This window comes from Candoia aspera, chromosome 3 (genome assembly GCF_035149785.1).
Source record: "Candoia aspera isolate rCanAsp1 chromosome 3, rCanAsp1.hap2, whole genome shotgun sequence".
NCBI classification, from domain to species: domain Eukaryota; kingdom Metazoa; phylum Chordata; class Lepidosauria; order Squamata; family Boidae; genus Candoia; species Candoia aspera.
Window position 1 is genome coordinate 188868048 of NC_086155.1, and position 22793 is coordinate 188890840.

General features: G+C 37.0%; 1 protein-coding gene across 1 annotated transcript in view; it reads left to right on the top strand.

Moving 5' to 3' along the window:
• The window catches only part of RIMS2 (regulating synaptic membrane exocytosis 2), a 209326-nt gene that overhangs the window by 27666 nt on the left and 158867 nt on the right, over window positions 1–22793 (top strand). Inside the window, exons 3-8 of the mRNA XM_063299583.1 lie at window positions 1832–1896; window positions 3409–3528; window positions 8541–8640; window positions 10793–10916; window positions 11716–11762; window positions 12733–12845. Of these exons, the coding sequence (XP_063155653.1) occupies window positions 1832–1896; window positions 3409–3528; window positions 8541–8640; window positions 10793–10916; window positions 11716–11762; window positions 12733–12845 (569 nt within the window). The remainder of the gene's footprint in view (window positions 1–1831; window positions 1897–3408; window positions 3529–8540; window positions 8641–10792; window positions 10917–11715; window positions 11763–12732; window positions 12846–22793) is intronic.

The window sequence follows — 22793 nt, forward strand, 5'->3', positions numbered from 1 at the left end:
TTTAGGTGGAAAAGCCATCTTAATCATGTCCTCATATTCCAAAGACTGTACTCAGGCCCTTGGGAGAAGGCATTTTCCCATTTTGTTCTCCTGCTGTGGAATATCCTCCCTCAGGAAATGGGGTCAGCTCCTATTCTTTCTGTTTTCAGGAAAGTGAAGATCTTTTCGTTAGCCAGATCTTTTACATTTTAAGAAACTAATAGTGATTTTAACTGGCACCAGATTTTAACAATTCTGTAACTGTTTACAGTTTTGTTACCATTTTAACAAAACAAAACCCACAAACAACAGTGTCCCCACATACAGCCAGCAAAAGGGGACCTCTGTATGCCCAGTAAGTTGTTTAAAATTAATTAGCTGCACTTTCTTTGCATATGTACAAAAAATACAGGATATGTAAAGAGAAAATAATAAGATATGCTAGAATATATTGGGCCATTATTTTCCTGTGTTTCTTAACGAAATGTTAATGCCAATTTTGTAACTTTGACATAATTCTTGAAGTTTGCTTGAATTAAATACAGGTTTGCAATCTTTATAATTTAAAGCTATTTGGTTTAAATACATTTAATCTTAGGTGTACATTTACCCTTTCCTAATAGTTTTAATTTTTTTCCACAGATAATGTATGCCAGCAGTTTGAAACAAAAATGGCAGTAATAGTGGGATATAACATTACAATACAGAATCAGTTGAACTGTAATAATTATATGTTGTAAAATTAAATCCATAATTCCACTGCCATTAAATTCTTAAATTGTGCATTTCTTTGGGATTATGTGGCAAACATATAGGCCCAGGAACAGATGCAGCTTATCTAAAAGTTACTGAAGGTGCTATGTGAGTGCCCCTCTATGTGTCCTAATCATTATTTCCCTTTCATCATGTGTGTATCAGAAATTTGAAATATTTGTATATACTGAAGCAGAAAATTTGAGTTCCATTAATAGTGCATGGGGGAGTTTGTAGAATAGGAAAAGTAGTCTCTATGGGAACCATGTACTTCCTCCTCTTCCCATGTTGCTTAAATAAATATATTCAAATAAAATAGCAGAAATTGACAACATGTGTGTGTGTGCGCGCGCATGTGTGTGTCAAATACATCATTGACGTTGCTTCATTTTTTGTGAAAATGTGAAATAAACATATTTCATATAGGAAATCACAGTTAACACAAATTTCTGTTTGTAGTTTCTGTTTATATGTATCAGTACTTTATAGACATTAGAGAAAAGAAATGATAATTTTGTTTGAAGATGATTTCTTTTAAAAAGGCAAGACCATTTTATAGAACAGTATTAAGAAAAAAATATAGATTGTATAACTATTGCAATTACGTTTTGTCTATCATTAGCTGAACAAAACAAAACAAATGCCACTAGGACATGGCCTAAATGTTCAGGGAAAATAGTATCCCAATGATTTCAATGGAACTTATTTCCAAACATGATCCTAATCTTGGTCAGATAAAAGCTATATTGCAATAGATTGTCTTCGTCCTCTTCTGAAATCCATAAGATTTTAACATGCAATCATATTCTCATATCTTTTTTTGTTTTGTTTGGAATGTAATGTGATGTTAGTAATAACAAATCTGTAAGATCTTATATATCACATATACAGAATACAAACACATGCACACAAACATAAACACTGTCTTGTACTTCTCATATATGTCATCCCTTTGGAATTTCTTCTTTTTCTGAATAACATGCTAGTGAGTAAAGCACATAAAGGCAGGATGATAGAAATGAAAAGTCTATTATATCTTTGTCTATCCTTCCTTTCACCTTTCCTTTGCTGCACTATCTTGTCTGTCTGATTCTCACAGGAGACATGGACTACAACTGGGACCATACGTCTTGGCATAGCAGTGAGGCATCCCCAATGTCTTTGGTGAGACATGTGGAGCCTTACCATTTAGTTTCCTTTACCATTTCATGTTTTCTTTGTTTTATTTACATCTCTGCATGTTTTCTTTCTTGTATCCTTTTTATCCCATGCCTGTAGGGGACAGTCAAAGGGGAAAAAGAAAAACTAGTGAGCAGGCAGTTTTGTCGGACTCTAACAACTTATCTGAAAGACAAAAGAAAATGGTGTGTTTTGGTGGCCAGTCTTTGGAAGAGGACTTGGAATGGTCTGAACCTCAGATTAAGGACTCTGGGGTAGACACGTGTAGTAGCACAACTCTAAATGAGGAACATAGCCATAGTGAAAAGGTATTGGCTTTGTGGTGCCTGCATTTTAATCTGCTCATTTGGTCTTTGTTTGCTCTCTGTCACTCATTAAAACAGATCAAGAATACAAAGGCAGGTCTAATCTAACATTTCTTGAGGTGCAGAAAAGAAAAACAAAACCACAACTACTGATTACTCTGCTGATATTAACATTCAAAAGTATAAGGAAGAACAAAATTATTCAGGCACTAAAAAGAAGCATCGCTTTTATGGATATGCGATACTATTTTGGTGACATCATCTTTATAATTAAACAATGAGAATTGTTTCTGGATTGGCATGTTTGATTACTACTATAATGCCCTGGGGTTGGAAATTAAATTAATAGTTTAATTCCCAGGTTGAAAAAAAATGGGGGAGGGGGAACTGTATCTGGACAGAATTGTTTTTCTTTTTTCCCTTTCATTGCCATGTTCATTTGTTTTGTCACCGTGATATGTGCTTTATGGGATTGTAGTTGTCATCCGCTGTATGTGTTTTATTATTGCTCTTTCCTGCTTTCTGTTGTAGGCTTTCACTGTTGCCAAAAATAATGTTGTGCATGTTTATTTGTGCATGTGTGAGAGAGCATGAAACTGGACCATAATGTGAAAAAGTGCTATGATTATACAAAACCAAATGTTCTACGTTTGAAATCATTGGCTAAAATTTCAGGAAATACTGATGTGTATTATTCTGGTAGCAAAGTGTAGTAAATAAATATTAACTGTTCACATACAGCCAAGAGAAAATATTAAATAAATATATTTTATTTACATGAATTTTAGAGACTGAACATGGTGGGATTTATTTTCAAGTAATATGTGTTTCGAATTACCTAAGATCATATCTCATTTATTAACTTTTAAAGTATGCTTTTATTTTGTTAGATCCCCCATTCATGCTCTCTGTATTCAAATATAATGTTCACTGTTTTCAAATCCGTAATGCTAAGCTGAATTGGTTTTTAATGTATAGGTATGATTTAGGTATATTTGGAATTGTTATTTAGGAAGATGTGAGAAATGACCTCTGATTTGGATTGATAGGAATTCCAATTCCTATCTATAAAAGCAGTAATAGTGTAATCATAGCTATTTCACAATACTTAAAAGTGCCAAATAAATGTGATGCTGAGAGTTCTTATAAATTTAATTTTGCTGATTTTTATTTTCTTTAATGTATACTATAGCATCCTGTAACTTGGCAGCCATCAAAAGATGGAGATGGGTTAATTGGCCGAATTTTGTTAAATAAACGCCTAAAAGATGGAAGTGTGCCTAGAGATTCAGGAGCAATGCTTGGACTTAAGGTTAGTAGTCAAAGTTTTTGGTTCAGATGCAAACATTCTTTATTAGAAATACAGTTATTCTTTTTTATATATCATAAAACTGTTTTTCAGAATGAAGATACAACTGGTTAACTAAAAATGCTTAATCATCAGAGTCCACTAGATTTGGGTGGCCAATAAATTTAAATAAATAACTAAATAAAAGCTATCATCTAGATGCTTTATTTTTTCTTGTCATAGATTTATTAATTAGAAAACTATTTTAATTAATAGTTAATTAGATCAGTGCACATTACACCTCTGCTCTGTGAGCTGCACCGGTAGCCAGTTTCCTTCTGGGTTCAATTTATAGTGCTGTTAATGACCTATACAGCCCTACATGGCATAGGGCTGGGTTATTTGAGGGACCACCTCTCCCTGGTTATGTCTACTAATCCCATCAGGTGCAGCAGAAGGGGCATGTTAAGGGCCTCGTTCACTAAGGAATGTCATCTGACTGGCTCTTTTTCTGCCATGGCACTCGCCCTATGGAACATCATCCCCCATAAGGTTAGATTGGCCCTGACCCTGTTGGCCTTCCTGAAGGGCGTGAAGATAAGGGATTGTCATTGTCCCAGGGGAACCGGTGGTGTGGAGCTTGCAGAATGGTACTACTGTTAGTAAAATGAATTGCACTCTCCTGCAGATTATGTTTTTATGGTTTTTAATGGTTTAAATGTGTTTTAATGTGTTCTAATGGTTTTTGTTCTTGTTCTTGTTGTTTCTTTGTATTGTTTTTGTTTTTTTCTAACTGTGTGAGCTGCCCAGAGTCACATATGTGAGATAGGCAGCTATAAAAATTGAATAAATAAATAAAATTTTAACAACAAATAAAAGCATTATCAGCTCCAATCTTTGGGTTATTCCAGTGCTAGCAAAATAGATTATTATCCCTGCCCCACCCTGTATGCCAGATTTGCTCAAGAGGATTGGGGTACTCTTTGGAGGAAATTTGCAAGAAAAGAGAATGGAAGAGTGTGAAGACAAATAGCATTGCATGACATACATCCATTCATGTAACACTGAATGCAGCCCAATGAGCTTAGCTAACTTAAATTTATGGGTTGCTCAGCAGCTTCATCTGAGAGGTTATATTTAGTGTAGCTTAATATAGCATAGAAATACTGCACATCATTTTCATATGTGGCTATATTTAGTATATTTAGCCTGACATGCGCAAAAGAGTTTTACATAATTATTTACATATACATCAGAGATTATATTTTTGGTAATTTTTCCTTGGAAATGTATTTGGAAGCAATTGGAAAATAAAACTCTGTCCCTTAGGAACTGGTACTACCAAGGCTGCAATTAGTTCTTTGTCTATCTGTGTCCAAAAATCTTCACCATAGAATAATATGTGAATTGGACCAATATTTTTGTTTCCGTTGAAAAAAGGTGCAGTTTAAAAACTAGGATGAAAATCTGTGTCATCCAAAGTTTGTGGCTCAGTCATTTCATTACTTATGAATGTTCATGACCCAACAGATGTCATTTTGCCAGGACTTTTTCTCAGGAACTGTTTCATTGAGTTCTTGTAATTTCGTGCTTATGTTACCAGTGACAGGATTTAAACACCTTGGCTTCTATTAGCCTCTTTTCAAGTGTGTCAGGGTCTTCTCCATTGACTCTTGCCTTTACCTTACACGTCTAAAATAACTGAGCTGTAGCTTCATTATTAGAGCTTTTACTTAGCAGTCTGGTTTTCCTTCATCTTATACTGAAGTATCTGTTCTTCTTGCCATTTGGGATATTCTCAGTAATTTTCTCCAGCAACAAAGTCCAAAAGCTTCAATTTTACTTCATCTTTCAGAAGATCCAGATTTCATAGTCATATTTTACAACTGCGAAAACCATGGCCTTGACAATGCATACTTTGTTATCAGAGTGATGCGGTTCTCTACTGGGAATTGAACTCATGGGTGTTGCATTTCAGATTACTATATACAGTGCACTAGCTTTAGGAACTAAAGGCCCTGGTGCTCAGTAGTATTGTGGGAAGTGATATATAGAATCTGTTTTAAGAATGGTATATACGGTCCATCCTCCTTTTTCTTAAGCTTTTAGACCAGAGAAATATGGATGTTACATATGTCATGCCCTCATTTATGAGGTTTTATATGATTTCCATCATATCATTTTACATGGCCCATGAATTCAATTCCCAGTAATGGATTTGAGTCCTATAGAAAGACCGTGGCTACAAAGGAGGACCTACTAATATTTTGATTGTAGTTGACAACAAAATTTTGTATAACCCTTAAAAACATAGATGAACTGGATCACTTCATCTACCTGTTCAAGAATGTGTATGATGATTAGGAAGCAACAGATAGAAGAGAATATGGAACAACTAAATGGTGCAAAACTGGGAACAGATTACACCAAGATTGTATACTGTCATCTTATTTAACTGATATAGGCTCAAAAAAACCAATGGGGATGGTAACTATGTCTGCTACTTGGAAGAAAGACTGTGACAGATCTAGAAAAAATATTGAAGTGCAAAAACTATCTTTAGAATGGTATATTGAGTCCACTTTCCCTTTTTATTAAGCTCTCAGACCAGAGAGATACACATGTTACATATAGCATGCCCTCATTTACACAGTTTGACATGATTTCCCTGCCCCTCAGAGAGGAGAAATTCATTTTTACACAGTGTATCCTGTGTGTATCCTGTGTCGTATTTTACTTATAGAGTCCATCAGGGAACAATACATAACAGGTTTCATCAACTACAATCAAAATATTAGTGAAAAAACAAAAATACTGCAAACTACAAAGTTTGCAGAAACTCCCTTTGTGGAACTCCCTTGCCTTTTCAATTATTCACTGAGTGTTAATAGTGTGATCCTGGTTGCTCTTGCTTCTTCTGAATCACGATTGTACATCTGGCAGTTCTCTTCCATGTATTGTTGATGTCTGCGTTGCAAAATTTTGAGGATTATTTTACTAACAAAGGTCCGCATAGTTAAAGCAATGGTGTTCCCCGTAGTAACATATGGCTGCGAGAGCTGGACCATAAGGAAGGCTGAGAGAAGGAAGATAGATGCTTTTGAACTGTAGTGTTGGAGGAGAATTCTGAGAGTGCCTTGGACTGCAAGAAGATCAAACCAGTCCATCCTCTAGGAAATAAAGCCAGACTGCTCACTTGAGGGAATGATACTAAAGGCAAAACTGAAATACTTTGGCCACATAATGAGAAGACAGGACACCCTGGAGAAGATGCTGATGCTAGGGAGAGTGGAAGGCAAAAGGAAGAGGGGCCGACCAAGGGCAAGGTGGATGGATGATATTCTAGAGGTGACGGACTCGTCCCTGGGGGAGCTGGGGGTGTTGACGACTGACAGGAAGCTCTGGCGTGGGCTGGTCCATGAAGTCATGAAGAGTCAGAAGCGACTGAACGAATAAACAACAACAACAAATGTGAATTAAGTACAGTTGATTGGTAATTTGAGCATTCTTTAGCACGGCACTTTTTGATATTGGAATATACATTTATATTTTCCAGTCCCTTGGCCACTGCTGCGTTTTCCTTAGCTGCTTACAATTGTGACTTGCACTTTAACTACATCATCTTGCAAAGTTTAAAACACTTTTGCTAGTGTTTCGTCTGCTCCTACAGCTTTGTAGTTTGCAGTATTTTCTAGGGCCCATTTAATTTCACTTTACAGAATGTTATTCGTTGATCAAACTCTGGTACATATTAATTTAGGGTTATTTTTTCTACAGTTCTTCAATATACTCATACTACCTCTTGGCTCCTCCTACCTCTCTACATATGTTCTTTCTCTAGTAGATCTTTGCCTGTGTGCATGAGTTTAACGCTTATTTCTCATGTTTGCACTGTGTAGGTTGCTTCCCCACAACTACTTTTCTTTTTAAAAATCCACTAAGGTTCTATTACATGTAGTTTGGATTGAATTACATTGTTACCAAGTGTATTGTTTAATGAAATTATGCAAAGATTACTGGGCACTTATGTATACATATGGAAAAAAATGTTTCAGTTTGTGGAAGTGATAAATTTTCTCATCATAACTGAGAAATTGAATCTGCATTGATGAAACGTTTATATGAGTTGGACATATTTTAGCAATAAGTTCTAATCATAGGCAATTCCTTAAGGATTATATTTAAAAAATAGTTAAGTATTTGTTTCTTCAAGGTACTTGAACTGTTTATGCAGAGTGTTTAGATTTTGTATATAGTAACTTGCACTCATTCATCATTTCAACCCTAACCCTTACATAAGAATATGCTAAGTATTGAAATATAAGCAGGTAGTCCTTGCTTAGTGACCACAATTGGGACTAACTGGCTAAGTGCCACGGTCACTAAGTGGAAAATCATGTGACTATGACAGACTTAATGATGTCACTTCCCATTTGGTCATTAAGTGAGTTGCTGGGTTGTTAAGTGAAACATGTGACTGCGACTTGTGATTTTACTTCTGCGTTCTGCATTAACTGCTTGTTGCAAGTTGGTTGGGAAGCATGCGAATGGCAACAATGTGACTGCAAGATGCTGTGATGGTCGTAAATGCAAGGACTGGTCGCAAAGCTGTTTTTGTTTTACACCACTGTAACTTTGAACGGTCACTAAACAAGGCTGTCAGTAAATGATGACTACCTGTATATTCAGTTTTTGTGTGTCCAAATAGTGTATTAAGTATGTGAACTAATTTGCATGAGCAATGATATACAGTTCATACTTTCATGTTCTGTATATACACATAGCTTCTGTATATGAAATTGGTCATTAGCTTGGTGGAACTAACCTGATAGAACCAATAGATCTGAACTAAAATAGCTGAAAAATATTTCTGGAAAATACCAATAAGGTGTTGATGGCACTCATTGGCCTGTTTTCTGTGTCCAGATAAATTCATTCTAATATATTTGATGTAAGTTTGGCTACCAAATTAAAACTGAGAAAAAAAAAGCTGTGCGAACCCTTTAAAATACGATTTTAATCATATGTTTAAACAGGTGGTTGGAGGAAAAATGACTGAATCAGGTCGGCTATGTGCATTTATCACCAAAGTAAAAAGAGGAAGTTTAGCTGACACAGTTGGACATCTTAGGCCAGGTATGAGAATTGTTTTCAATTTTATAATTGGGAAAGGGTAATTCTGATTTTTAGTCTGATATAACATATACCTTTAATACTGCGATGTACACCTGCATTATTTAAAACCTTTCCTTGTAACAGTAGATTTTTTTATTTTGTTGCAATATTTGAGATTATCCATTGTAAGAGTTTTTCAGTGTATGTGACATATACTTATTTATAATGCTAATTACAAGTATGGCAGATAAATTAAAAAATGGTAAGAGTGAGAAGGTGTGATACCCTATAACTACTTGTTTAGTTGAAGATAATGATGTGTGAACTATAAAATCTTTTTCTGGGCATTTTAATATTTGGTCACATTCACAAAGTTCTTCAAGTAACTTGGTCCCTGATAGTTTACAGTTTTAAAGGTAAAAATCAATATTTTGAATTGAGCATAGAAGTAAATAGACAGTGACAGTGACACACACTCAATCAACCAAGCAGCAAACAACAGCCCAGTCAAGGAACTCCCAAGAGAACAACACCTACACCAACACAAGCTAGACAAACCACGGTATATAAACAGAGAGCAAGGCCCACTCCCTCTTCACACTGAAGATGTTGCCTAGTCTGGCAATGAAATGTCTGCAATAAAAAAACAACAAGGCTCAGAGAGCACCAAGGACTCTACTGCACACACTCGTATTCACTCAGCAATTAAAATTAAATTAAAATTAAGTTTGCCATTTAAATTACATGAGGGGAGAGAAAATATTTCAGATAGTAAAAAGAAAAGAGAAACATTTAAGTTCAGTTGTTTCACATAGAAGCATATCTGCTTGGTTGTTGAGAAATAATTCCTAGTGTAATAGATTTTTTTTTAAAAAAAGAAACCTTAGAGTATAAGCATGTTTAATAAAGTCCCACCAGAAATAACATTTGTTATATATAATGTGATTGAGATCACTTGCATTATACTGGTGTTCCAAGAATTTGTCCTGTGATACAGATTATAGCTGTCTTATGACTGGGATCCCCATCTTTTTACTTTTTGATTATTTGCTATCAAGTTGGTGTTGACTCTTAATGATCACGTAGATAGATTTTCTCCAGGATGATCTATCCCCAACTTGGTTCTTCATGTCTTCCAACGGTACATCCATCACCACTGTAATTGAGTCCATCCACCTTGCTGTTGGTGGTCTTTTTCCTCTTTCCTTCCATCTTTTCATTAAGGAGTCCTATTTATTTATGTATTTATTTGGGAAGTGGCATATAGTTCCATCCTCAACATAAACTTGGCTTTCAGTTATGTCCAGGAGAAGCCTCTTGTTGCACCTGCTATTTTAAATCAACATTTAAAATGAAGATTGCTGAAATAATTGTCTTATAAATAATATAAATAATAAAATAACCACATTTCCCCGATTACATCTGCCTGTCCCATCAGATCTGGTAAAAGAGACATGCCATGGGTCCTGTCAGGGAACTACATTATTTTATTGTAAACTGCCCAGAGTCCCCTTTTCGGGAGAGATGGGTGGTGATAGAAATTTGAAATATAAATAAAATAAATAAAGGTGGTGATGCCCACCGTATGGAACATTCTTCCCCCCGAAGTGAGGTCATCTCCATCCCTATTTATTTTCCAGAATTCCCTTAAGACCTGGCTATGTCATCTGGCCTGGGGGTCTCAGGGGACTGGTGAAATCTTGAGGTGGCTCCCTTGCAATCTAATCTCTTGTGTATTTTATGTTCTTTTAACTTGTAATTTGATTGCTTTTGACATGTTTATTGTTTTTATATTTTTTGCAGTAAACCACCCAGAGTCACTTCTTGTGAGATGGGTGGCCATATAAATTTGATAATTAATAAATAAATAGATAGATAGATTATTTTGTTCTCAGTTGCAGTGTTTTGTAGAATATATATTAAAAGATGAATAATGCAAAGTGAAATAATGTTGCACCTATTCTATTTTAAGAACAAAAATGTTAAAGTAAATTTTTCTTTAACAGGAATTTGTTATAAATTTATTTTATATTATTGATTAAAGCCTACATATAGGCTGTCTTTTTTTAAAATCAAACTTATGGAAATTATCAAGATCAAATATCAGTAATATTGATAGAGTTCAAAGGTCTATTTTTCTTCAGTAAACAGATTGTGATGGTTATAATTTCAGGTGATGAAGTATTAGAATGGAATGGAAGGCTTTTGCAAGGAGCCACTTTTGAAGAAGTGTACAATATCATTCTTGAATCCAAACCAGAGCCACAAGTAGAACTTGTAGTTTCAAGACCAATTGGGTGAGTTACAGTATAGAATGCTTCTTTAACTGTTGTACAAGCTGAGTAATAGCTTATACAGAAACAGAAAGTTTAGAATAGGTTGAGTGTTCTGTAACCAATTAACTTATTCATCCTTAGCTTATCTGCTTCTAACACTCAAAAGTCTTGACTACTACAGTGATTATTGATAACTGTTAAATGTGATCTCATATAATGTTTCATTTGTTTTTAGCTTTTCAAGACAACGTAGATCACCCATATATTTTTCTATATTGCATTTTATATAACTGTAACAAATAAGAGAAAATACTGTTTCCAGTCTGATTTTGATATTCAGAAAGATATTCTGAACTCAGTGGTAATTTCTTGCTAACACCATTTTCAGTCTGTTTATATTTATATATCAATGTTTTGTCAGTTGCAGTTACACTGGTGGCCACAGATTAAGTTATAGTATATTTCAGCAGTTATACATGCGCATAAAATATTTTGCTTGCACTTTACTTTAAAATGTTGGTTTGTATGTTTGACTCTTATCTGCAGCTTTCCAACTACATGGAAATTGAATTGAATTGCATAGAATTATGTCTTTCTAGCAGCAGAGTCTGTTTCAGAGAGTTTGAAAGGTTTGTGGAATGAATGGTACTTCCCATAATGTGAATATAACTTCTATATAAACAGTGTATGAAAAACAAATGTATATTTTTAAAACTTTAGGTGTTCTGTTATATGTACTCTTATTTTCACATTTATTATGTACTAGCTAGCTGTAATGGCTAGGTACAATATGATCATATTTTATTCTTCATAATTGCAGGGATATTCCCAGAATACCTGACACTACACATGCACAGTTGGAGTCCAGTAAGTTTCATGTTTCAGGATCAGATAGATGTAATATCCAGCTGAAAATTGAGATATAGCCACTTCCTCTGTGTCTGCATACATACTTTGTCTTGTTTTACTCTTCCTTTAATAACCATTCTGTCAGAAGTCAGTAAATACAGTGTTAATATATTCTCAGTATTCTTTGTTAAAAAAAAGAATATACCATTATGGGTAAAATAGAATTGAAGTTGTTCCTATCTTTTAAACTTCTTTTATCTCTTTCTTTTGTTTACTGCAATTTTATTAAGTAAAATGTACTTTATGATGATAGAGATTTTTAAATAATAATAATGTTGATTATTTTTGAGCAATGTCTCCATCATTCAGGTAATGTTTATACAGTGCAGTTCTAGTCATTTTTCAATGGGTAAAAAAGCCCCACTGAGTTTGATGGGTTTAATCACAACTGGGTCTATATAGGATTACAGCTAAAGTGATATAAGATCTAGACTTGTCCCATTGTTTGCTGTACAATAATAGGATATACCAAAGGTAACCACAGAGGAACATTTCAATATATAATGCTTGTAAAATTACCATACAGCTTTTCTCTTATATTGACTTTCTGAAGGTGACTTTCTGAATCCTTCAGCCATTTTTCAATCTCATTTCATATTAAGTTTAAAATCTCATGGTAAATTGTAGGATTTTAGCCTTTAAATTGTTATGGTTTCTATGTATATAATTTATCATTTTTAATTATCTAACATATGTTTCAGTCAGTGAAATGTCAAAATTCCTTTTCAAATGAGGGATCTGCATTGTTCAGCTTTAGCTGCATTGTTTTAATTTGCTCAATGTTCTATTTATATAATTTTTACGTATTTAATATATATATAAAATTTATAGTATGCTTGTCTATGTTCAGATGCTTTTTCTCTTACATATAAACACACAGAATTACATATTTGGTAATTTAATGAAATGAAATGAATTATACTTTCAGGTTCTAGTTCATTTGAATCACAGAAAATGGATCGGCCTTCTATATCAGTTACTTCTCCCATGAGTCCTGGCATGTTGAGGGATGTTCCACAGTTCTTATCTGGACAACTTTCAGTATGTAAACATTTGTTGAGTGTAGTAATCCTTGTTTATTATCAATAAAACTTTCTTAAGGGAAAATGCCAAGTAACAGTGTACTAAAATTGTTACCTTGATTTCTCTTTTCATACAGTTCTTTCTCAACATGAATTAGACTACAGCCATTTTATACTGTGTATATGTATGTCTTCATTCTAAATTCATAGAATATTATATGTAACAGGATTGTATCTACATTTACTAACTATGAACAAATATTCAAGCGGAATGCAAACCTTTATGCACAGAAATTGATGATTAGATCCATATGTACAGTAATTTAACCCACCCACACTACTTTCCTCACAGATTGTTATGTCAGGGATTGGAAGCCTTTTTTCAGGATGACACCATTTATTTGTCTTTGATTGAAGTACCAGGAGCTGCACTCCAAAAAGTGGGCAGGTCTTGATCCACAATAAATAATTAAATTAAATTAAATTAAATTAAATTAAATTAAATTAAATTAAATTAAATTAAATTAAATTAAATTAAATTAAATTAAATTAACATGATCATTCCCTATGCAGTTAATCATTTCCCCTTTCTAAAATTTTAAAAATTACAATAAAGTAAAATCTTTGGAAGGGTTCTGGGGGTCTTAGTTTGCCATGGGCCTGTTTTGGTTATTTCTCTACCAGCTCTTATTTCTTCTGTTTATTTATTTTGAAATAATAATAGTGCTTGTTAAGTACAACATACCCAGACAGTAGGTAATTCATGTGAAGGATAGTAGAACAGTTTTCAACATTCTCTTAAATTGAAACAAAGTCAGTACATACTTATATTGAGGGCTGGGAGAGTGGGTACTACAGGTAGTCCTTGACTTATGACCACAATTAGGACTGGAATTTCCATTGTAAGTCATGGTTGTAAACTGAGTCACCACATAACCAGACCTGATTTTACGACCATTTTTACAATGGTTGTTAAGCGAATCTCCATGGTCGTTAAGCAAATCACCATGGTCAGTAAGCAAATCCAGCTTCCCTAATGGGTGTTTTTTTTCTGGAAAATGGCAAAAAAAGTCACAAATTTTATCATGTGACTGAGGGACGCTGCAACTGGTCATAAATGTGAGCTGGTTGCCAAGTGCCCAAAGTGTGATCATGTGACTGCGGGGGTGGTAGTGTGACATTTTGTGATACTTGGAAGTCCTTTACAGGCCGTAAAGCACCCATTCCGAAGCCATTGTAACTTCAGACTGTCATTAAACAAACGGTTGTAAGTCAAGGACTATCTGTATGTACTTTTGCAATGCCTTGTCCACAGTATTAAAATCATTACAATATTTTGAACTTGAATACACAGCAAAAGTGTAAAAGAGATTAAAATTTTACATATATCATTATTAAAACTTAGATGGATAACTAAGTCTGGGGTGGTAATGTGCCAACAGATGCCATATCCCTTTTGCTGATTATAGTAGTAATACATAATTACCACTCCTTAGCATTTTCATGCTGAACTAGTTTGAAAGGCTATACTGTTTTGAAAAGACATAAACAGAACATTTGAAATGGTGAGTAAAGTTTATCACATCATGGCTTGGTAGCATAAAACAATTATCTAAGTTTATCATGTTATCTAAGTTAGTTTAAACTCAACCTAGTTTTTTGAGTTCACACTGAACTGTAACTAACTTATAGAACACTTAAGCTATGGTATAATAATTTGTAATCCATAATGTTCTGTGAACATACCTATTTTTGTTGAAAAAGTGGGAAATGTGCTTTTTAAGAGTTTTTGAATGAGAAAGGATCTGATTTCTTTGAAACTATGCAATAATAGTGTATTTACCCTTTCTTTTGATCCAACATGATGAATTGTATTTATTTATTATATCTCTGCTCTCAGAATACTTACTATGGTTGCAAGATTGCAAGGCATCTTATATCAACACTAATTAATAAACAATAATAATAAGCATTAATAAACAATAATAAGGAAAGAAAACACAAGGACGTGGTTTTTGCTTGCCACTGTCCCTCTCTTAGAATCATTCCTGCAAGGCTATTGGATATTGGTCTTATGAGGGAGGACATAGTCAAGCTGGAACAGGTTCTGAAGTAGTCTTTATCATATTTCTCTTAAGATCAAGATTATGAAATTTGTATAGTGCTCCAGTTTCTCCAAGAGAAGAAGCTACATGTATCCATTAGAGAAAAAAAATGTTCCTTGTTTGGAATAATTCAACTGAGTAAACAAGCCCCTAAATATATTATTGGAGGATGCTAGTCCTATAGAAAGAAAAGAGAGAGTGAAGTTAATGATAGATAATTGGTAGTTCCTGCTGACTTCCCCAAGTCTTATCTTGGATAAATAAGAAACATGGCCAGCAGTAGCTATAAATATAGTAGACTATTTGTGTTGTTTATTCGTTTAGTCGCTTCCGACTCTTCGTGACTTCATGGACCAGCCCACGCCAGAGCTTCCTGTCGGTCGTCAACACCCCCAGCTCCCCCAGGGACGAGTCCATCACCTTTGGAATATCATCCATCCACCTTGCCCTTGGTCGGCCCCTCTTCCTTTTGCCTTCCACTCTCCCTAGCATCAGCATCTTCTCCAGGGTGTCCTGTCTTCTCATTATGTGGCCAAAGTATTTCAGTTTTGCCTTTAATATCATTCCCTCAAGTGAGCAGTCTGGCTTTATTTCCTGGAGGATGGACTGGTTGGATCTTCTTGCAGTCCAAGGCACTCTCAGAATTTTCCTCCAACACCACAGTTCAAAAGCATCGATCTTCCTTCGCTCAGCCTTCCTTATGGTCCAGCTCTCGCAGCCATATGTTACTACAGGGAACACCATTGCTTTAACTATGCGGGCCTTTGTTGTCAGTGTGATGTCTCTGCTCTTAACTATTTTATCGAGATTTGTCATTGCTCTTCTTCCAAGGATTAAGCGTCTTCTGATTTCCTGACTGCAGTCAGCATCTGCAGTAATCTTTGCACCTAGGAATACAAAGTCTTTCACTGCTTCTACATTTTCTCCCTCTATTTGCCAGTTATCAATCAAGCTGGTTACCATAATCTTGGTTTTTTTGAGGTTTAGCTGGAAACCAGCTTTTGCACTTTCTTCTTTCACCTTCATCATAAGGCTCCTCAGTTCCTCTTCACTTTCAGCCATCAAAGTGGTATCATCTGCATATCTGAGATTGTTAATGTTTCTTCCAGAGATTTTAACTCCAGCCTTGGATTCCTCAAGGCCAGCTTGTCGCATGATGTGTTCTGCATACAAGTTGAATAGGTAGGGTGAGAGTATACAGCCCTGCCGTACTCCTTTCCCAATCTTAAACCAGTCTGTTGTTCCGTGGTCTGTTCTTACTGTTGCTACTTGGTCGTTATACAGATTCTTCAGGAGGCATACAAGATGACTTGGTATCCCCATACCACTAAGAACTTGCCACAATTTGTTATGGTCCACACAGTCAAAGGCTTTAGAATAGTCAATAAAACAGAAATAGATGTTTTTCTGAAACTCCCTGGCTTTTTCCATTATCCAGCGGATATTGGCAATTTGGTCTCTAGTTCCTCTGCCTTTTCTAAACCCAGCTTGTACATCTGGCAATTCTCGCTCCATGAACTGCTGAAGTCTACCTTGCAGGATCTTGAGCATTACCTTACTGGCATGTGAAATGAGGGCCACTGTTCGATAGTTTGAACATTCTTTAGTGTTTCCCTTTTTTGGTATGGGGATATAAGTTGATTTTTTCCAGTCTGATGGCCATTCTTGTGTTTTCCAAATTTGCTGGCATATAGCATGCATTACCTTGACAGCATCATCTTGCAAGATTTTGAACAGTTCAGCTGGGATGCCGTCGTCTCCTGTTGCCTTGTTATTAGCAATGCTTCTTAAGGGCCACTCAACCTCACTCTTCAGGATGTCTGGCTCTAGCTCACCGACCACACCGTCAAAGCTATCCCCGATATTGTTATCCTTCCTATACAGGTTTTCTGTATATTCTTGCCACCTTTTCTTGATCTCTTCTTCTTCTGTTAGGTCCTTGCCATCTTTGTTTTTGATCATACCCATTTTTGCCTGGAATTAACCTCCAATGTTTCTAATTTTCTGGAAGAGGTCTCTTGTCCTTCCTATTCTATTGTCTTCTTCCACTTCCACGCATTGCTTGTTTAAAAATAATTCCTTATCTCTTCTGGCTAACCTCTGGAATTTTGCATTTAATTGGGCATATCTCCCCCTATCACTGTTGCCTTTTGCTTTCCTTCTTTCTTGGGCTACTTCTAGTGTCTCAGCAGACAGCCATTTTGCCTTCTTGGTTTTCTCTTTCTTTGGGATGTATTTTGTTGCCGCCTCCTGAACAATGCTGCCAACTTCTGTCCAGAGTTCTTCCGGGACCCTATCTACTAAGTCCAGTCCCTTAAATCTATTCCTTAGGAATATTAGTGAGCTCATATCTAGCTGATCTGTGGGTCTTCCCTAATCTCTTTAGTCTGATCCTAAATCGTGCAAGAAGAAGTTCGTGATCTGAACTACAGTCAGCTCCAGGTCTTGTTTTTACCGACTGTACAGATGTCCGCCACCTTTGGCTGCAAAGGATGTAATCAATCTGATTTCGGTGTTGTCCATCTGGTGAAGTCCATGTATAAAGCCGTCTCTTAGGTTGTTGGAAGAGAGTGTTTGTTATGCAGAGTGAATTGTCTTGGCAAAATTCTATCAGCCTGTGTCCTGCTTCGTTTTGTTCTCCCAGGCCATACTTACCTGTAATTCGAGGTGTCATTTGACTGCCCACCTTAGCATTCCAGTCTCCTGTGATGAAAATTACATCTCTTTTAGGCGTGTTGTCCAGTAGGTGCTGCAGATCCTCATAGAACTGCTCTACTTCAGCTTCTTCAGCATTTGTGGTTGGGGCGTATATTTGGATCACTGTAATGTTAGATGGCTTGCCCTGAATTCGAATTGAGATCATTCTGTCGTTTTTTGGGTTGTATCCAAGCACTGCTTTAGCCACTTTACTATTAATTATGAAGGCTACTCCATTTCTTCTGTGGTCCTCTTGTCCGCAGTAGTAGATCTGGTGGACATTTGATGTGAAGTGGCCCATTCCAGTCCATTTCAGTTCACTGACGCCCAGAATGTCTATCTTTAATCTTGACATCTCACCAATAACCACATCCAATTTGCCCTGGCTCATAGATCTTACATTCCAGGTTCCGATGGTGTGTTGATCCTTAGAACATCGGATTCGCCGTTCACCACCAGCACCGTCGGCCGCTAGCCGTCCTTTCGGCTTTGAGCTAGTTGCGTCATCACGTCTGGGGCTAGTTGAGCTCATCCTCTGTTCCTCCCCAGTAGCATTTTGACCATCTTCCGACCTGGGGGTCTCATCTTCCGATGGTATACCGACATATCTCTGGTTGTACTGATCCATTGAGTTTTCATGGCAAGAATACTGGGGTGGGTTGCCGTTACCTTCCCCAGGGATCGCATTTAGTCTGACCTCTCTGTCATGACCTTCCCGTCTTGGGTGGCCCTTCACGGTTTAGCTCATGGCATCATTGAGGTGCTCAAGCTCCAGCACCACGACAAGGTAACGATCCTTTGCTGAAGAGTAGACTATTTAGAATTCACCAAAAATGAATTTCAGCATTATGAGATTTTATTTAGTTTTGAGGATTTCATGTGCATGTTGAATATTTACTTAGTTTTGAGTATTTCATGTGCATATTCTATACATTAACATACTTCACCTTTATTATTTGACATATACTTCAAGCTTTTTTAATTAAGGAGGCTTGTTTTGCCAATACATCCTGATGCTGGGCAGAAAAGTTTTTTTCTTGACCGGGAATGAGAAAGGGTTTAGGAGTTACAAGAGTTGTGGTATTATATATAGGATTTTCCTCTCTGGTAGTTGTTCCCTTGTAAATCTCTCAGTGGAAAAGGATTTGGGAGTGAGACTATTCCTGTTCATTGGAAGCATATTGATTTTCACTCTTATTTATATATTTTATAAAATTTATATAGCTGCCCATCTTAAATATATAACTCTTGGTGGCAAACCATACAATAACTATATAAAAAACTTTAATTAAAATATTACAATACAAGAGTAAAAATAATGGAGGCATTATATCACTTTTTCATAAAAACACACAGATAGATTTGGGCTTCCCTAATGCTTGGGGAGAAGGCCAAGAGGTTCAGGCCTTTCCGAATCTCAGGGGGAGACTGTTTCATGGGGCAGTGGTTGTGACAGACAAGGCATATTTCCTTGCTCCCACAAGATGGCACTTTCTGATAGAGGGGACCTGGAGCATGCCCACTCTGTTGGATCTGGTGGAATGGACAGAAACCCTTGGAAACAGACAGTCCTGTAAGTAAACTGGCCCTGTGCCATGTAGGGCTTTAAAGGTGATAACCAGCTCCTTGAATTGCACCTGGAAGCCTATGTAGCTTGTGCAGCAGAGGTGTTGCATGGGTGAACTTTGAAGTTCTGAAGTCTGCATGCACTGCTGCATTCTGCATCAACTGAAGCTTCTGAGTTTTCTTCAAGGGCAGCCCTGTGTAGAGCACATTGTAGTAACACAACCAGGAAGTGACTAAGGCATGAGCTATAGTGACCAGAGCCTCCTGGTTCAGGGAACAGGTACAAGAGGCACATAAGATGAATCCGTGGAAAGGGCCCCCTGACCATGGCTGCCATGTGCTCTTCAAGCAGGAGTCATGAGTCCGGAATAACCCCCAGGTTGTGCACAAGTTCTGTCTGGGGGAGTGCTACCCCAGAAAGAGTTAAAGATGAAAAATCACAGTATCCAGGGAGCCCAAAAACCTGAAGCCTCTTGATCTTGATCCATCAAGACTCTCCCAGCCTCCAGGCACTGGATAAGAACCTCAACAGTGTCACTTGTATGGCCAGCTATGGAAATATGCGTATCATCAGGATACTGATATTTTTTTTCCCTGTGCCAACAGATGGCCTCACCCAGTGGTTTCATGTAGATATTAAAATAGGAGTGGGGACAGAGTTGAGATGTGAGGCATCCCATTTAAGAAGAAACCTCTCTTCCCACTAACACTGAGTTGAACTGGCCTCAGAGGAAGAAGGAGAACCACTGCAGAACAGTGCACTCTCAGCCTCTGAAGTTATTACAGAAGTATTTCACAGTCAATGGTATCAAAAGCCGCTGAGAGATCCAAGAGGGCAAGGATGGAGGCACCACCTCCATCCTGAGCTCTTCAGGGGTCATTCTTCCTTGGCTGATGTTAATGTAATGATTCTGAATAGTCTCTGACTCTTTTTGTTGAAACAGCCTAGAAAATCTAATTGGGAATATATTTTTAAATACATCCAAGCATCATAATTTCTTTCTAAATAGAGCAACTGTGATCTATTTGAGATCAACAGCCATACAGTGGTGCTTAAAAGTTTGTGAACCCTTTTGAATTTTCCATGTTTCTGCATAAATATGACCCAAAACGTTATCTTTTGAGTCATATTTATAGATAAAGAGAATCCAATTAAACAAATGAGTCCAAAACATTGTACTTGTTTATTTATTTATTGAGAAAACTGATCCAAAGCTACATATTTGTGTGAGGCAAAAGTATGTGAACCTTTGCTTTCAGTAACTGTTGTAACCCCCTTGGGCAGCAATAACTGCAGTTAAACGTTTCCAATAACTGTTGATCAGCCCTGCACATTGGTTTTTAGCCCGTTCCTCCTTACAGAACAGCTTCAACTCAGGAATGTTGATGGGCTTCCTCACATGAACTACTCATTTCAAGTCCTTCCACAACATTTCTATAGGATTAAGGTCAGGACTTTGACTTGGCTATTCCAAAACATTAACTTTCTTCTGTTTTAACTATTTTTTGGTCGTACGTCTTGTGTGTTTTGGGTCATTGTCTTGCTGCATGACCCCCTAGCTCTTAAGCTTCAGTTCACAGACAGATACCCTGACATTTTCCTATAAAATTTGCTGGTACAATTCAGAATTCATTGTTTCACAATTGATGGCCAGGTGTCCTGGTTCAGAGGCAGCAAAGCAGGCCCAAACCATGATATTGCCACCACAATGTTTCACAGATGAGATAAGGTTCTTATGCTGGAATGCACTATTTGCCTTTTACTAAACACGCTTTTTGAGCAATATTGAGCTTCAGGGTTTAGTGACACAGGTCACAGATTTCCTGATGTTTCGCCAGCAGTTGTGGCTGGCATCCTCAGAGTCAAGGTGGTTTGCGCACTACAGGCAACTGAGCAGGGACTGACTGGGCTTTTGTCTTTATAGCCAGGTGACCTGACTTCTGATTGGTCTTTAGCTGAGCTGGTTTCCAATTGGTTCAGGGTTGGTGAGGGCTGGTCTCTGATTGGTATTTTTGTTTGTGCCCAATCCTGTTTGGTCATTGCCTGCCATCCTGCCCAAACCCTGCTGCTACTCTTATGCTGGGCTCAAGACCACGATTGCTTCTCTCCTCCTGGCCTTACAACCTGTACAGCCCCTTACTGTCCTCCTGGACCTCTTCTTGTCCTGCCACTCTCTGTCCTGTCCATCAGCTCTGATTGCTGCTGGCCTTAAACAAAGATCTGCAAGACCTACCTGCTTGTTACCAACTCTGCAACCTGCAAAGTCCCTACTTTCTTTGCCGACCATTGCATCTGGAGTCTTTCTATCCTGTTCTCTGTCCTGTCCACAGATACCCATCCCTGCTCCAAGGTCATATTGCTGCTTCTGGCCCTAGACCCTATTGTGCTGCTTTCCTATCTACCTGCTGTTCCTCTGGAGTAGATTTTATTTATCTGGAATTACTAAGTGGGAAAAATGACTGCTGGGCCTATTTGAATATGCCTTATTCACCCATGTTGACAGCCCATCATGTTTTCCTACCTACTGGAGCCACACAATTGTTACCCATCTAAAAGAAAAAAAAAAGAACCAGAGATAAGGGCACCTTGGCCTTTTTCCGCTTAGAGGAAAAAATAGTAATACAGTAAACTATCAGAAGACTAAAAGAGTTTGTACAAAATTATCATAAAATTCATAACTGGCAAATTAATAGGAATGCTATTAAGCAGGTGCACACATAAATACTTTGGAGTGCTGTTCCAGGCCTTGCTGTTATGGAGAGAACATTACTTATATCTGGCAAGTGTTGCTTATCATAACTCTTTTGCTGTCTTGAGATTTTTCCCTTCAAATGGAGCTCACTTTATCTCTGCAGCGTGGAAGGTCTTCATAGCCAAGGTCATTTCTCACATCTCTACAGTGTTAAGTCTTTTTTTAGAAAGCTTGACATCCTAAAAACTATTTAGTCTATTAGAGCTATCCTTGCAGTTCTAAATTATGTTAAAAACATTGCTATATGTTTAGAGAAAGCTTGGTCTCATTGGACACTGAAGCTTGGTAGGTAGTCCTTGACTTATGACCAAAATTGGGACTGGAACTTCAGTCACTAACCCTAACCGTGCCCAATTTTATGACCTTTTTTGCTACGATCATTAAGCGAGTCACATGGTTGTGAAGCAAATCTGGCTTCCCCCATTGATTTTGCTTGTTGCAAGCCAGCTGGAAAGGTCGCAAATGGCAATCACATGACCCCGGATGCTGCAACTGTCATTAATACATGCCAGTTGCCAAGCCCCCAAATTTTGATCACGTGACCGTGGGGACACTGCGATGGCTGTAAGTGCAAGGACCAGTTACAAGTAACTTTTTCCAGTGCCATCGTAACTTTGAACAGTCGCTAAATGAATGGTTGTAAGTGGAGGACTACTTGTATTATCTTTTTAACCTTTGCATAAAGTTAACTCTGGCTTCATTAGTTTTTGGAGACCACTTTAAGCCAACTTTTAAAAGTTATTGGCAAGCTTCACTTCCTAGGAATCTCATTGGAGAACTCTGCCCACTAAGCTTTGAAAATAGCAATATTCTTAAGAAGAGTATCTTGGACATTGATTTTCAGAT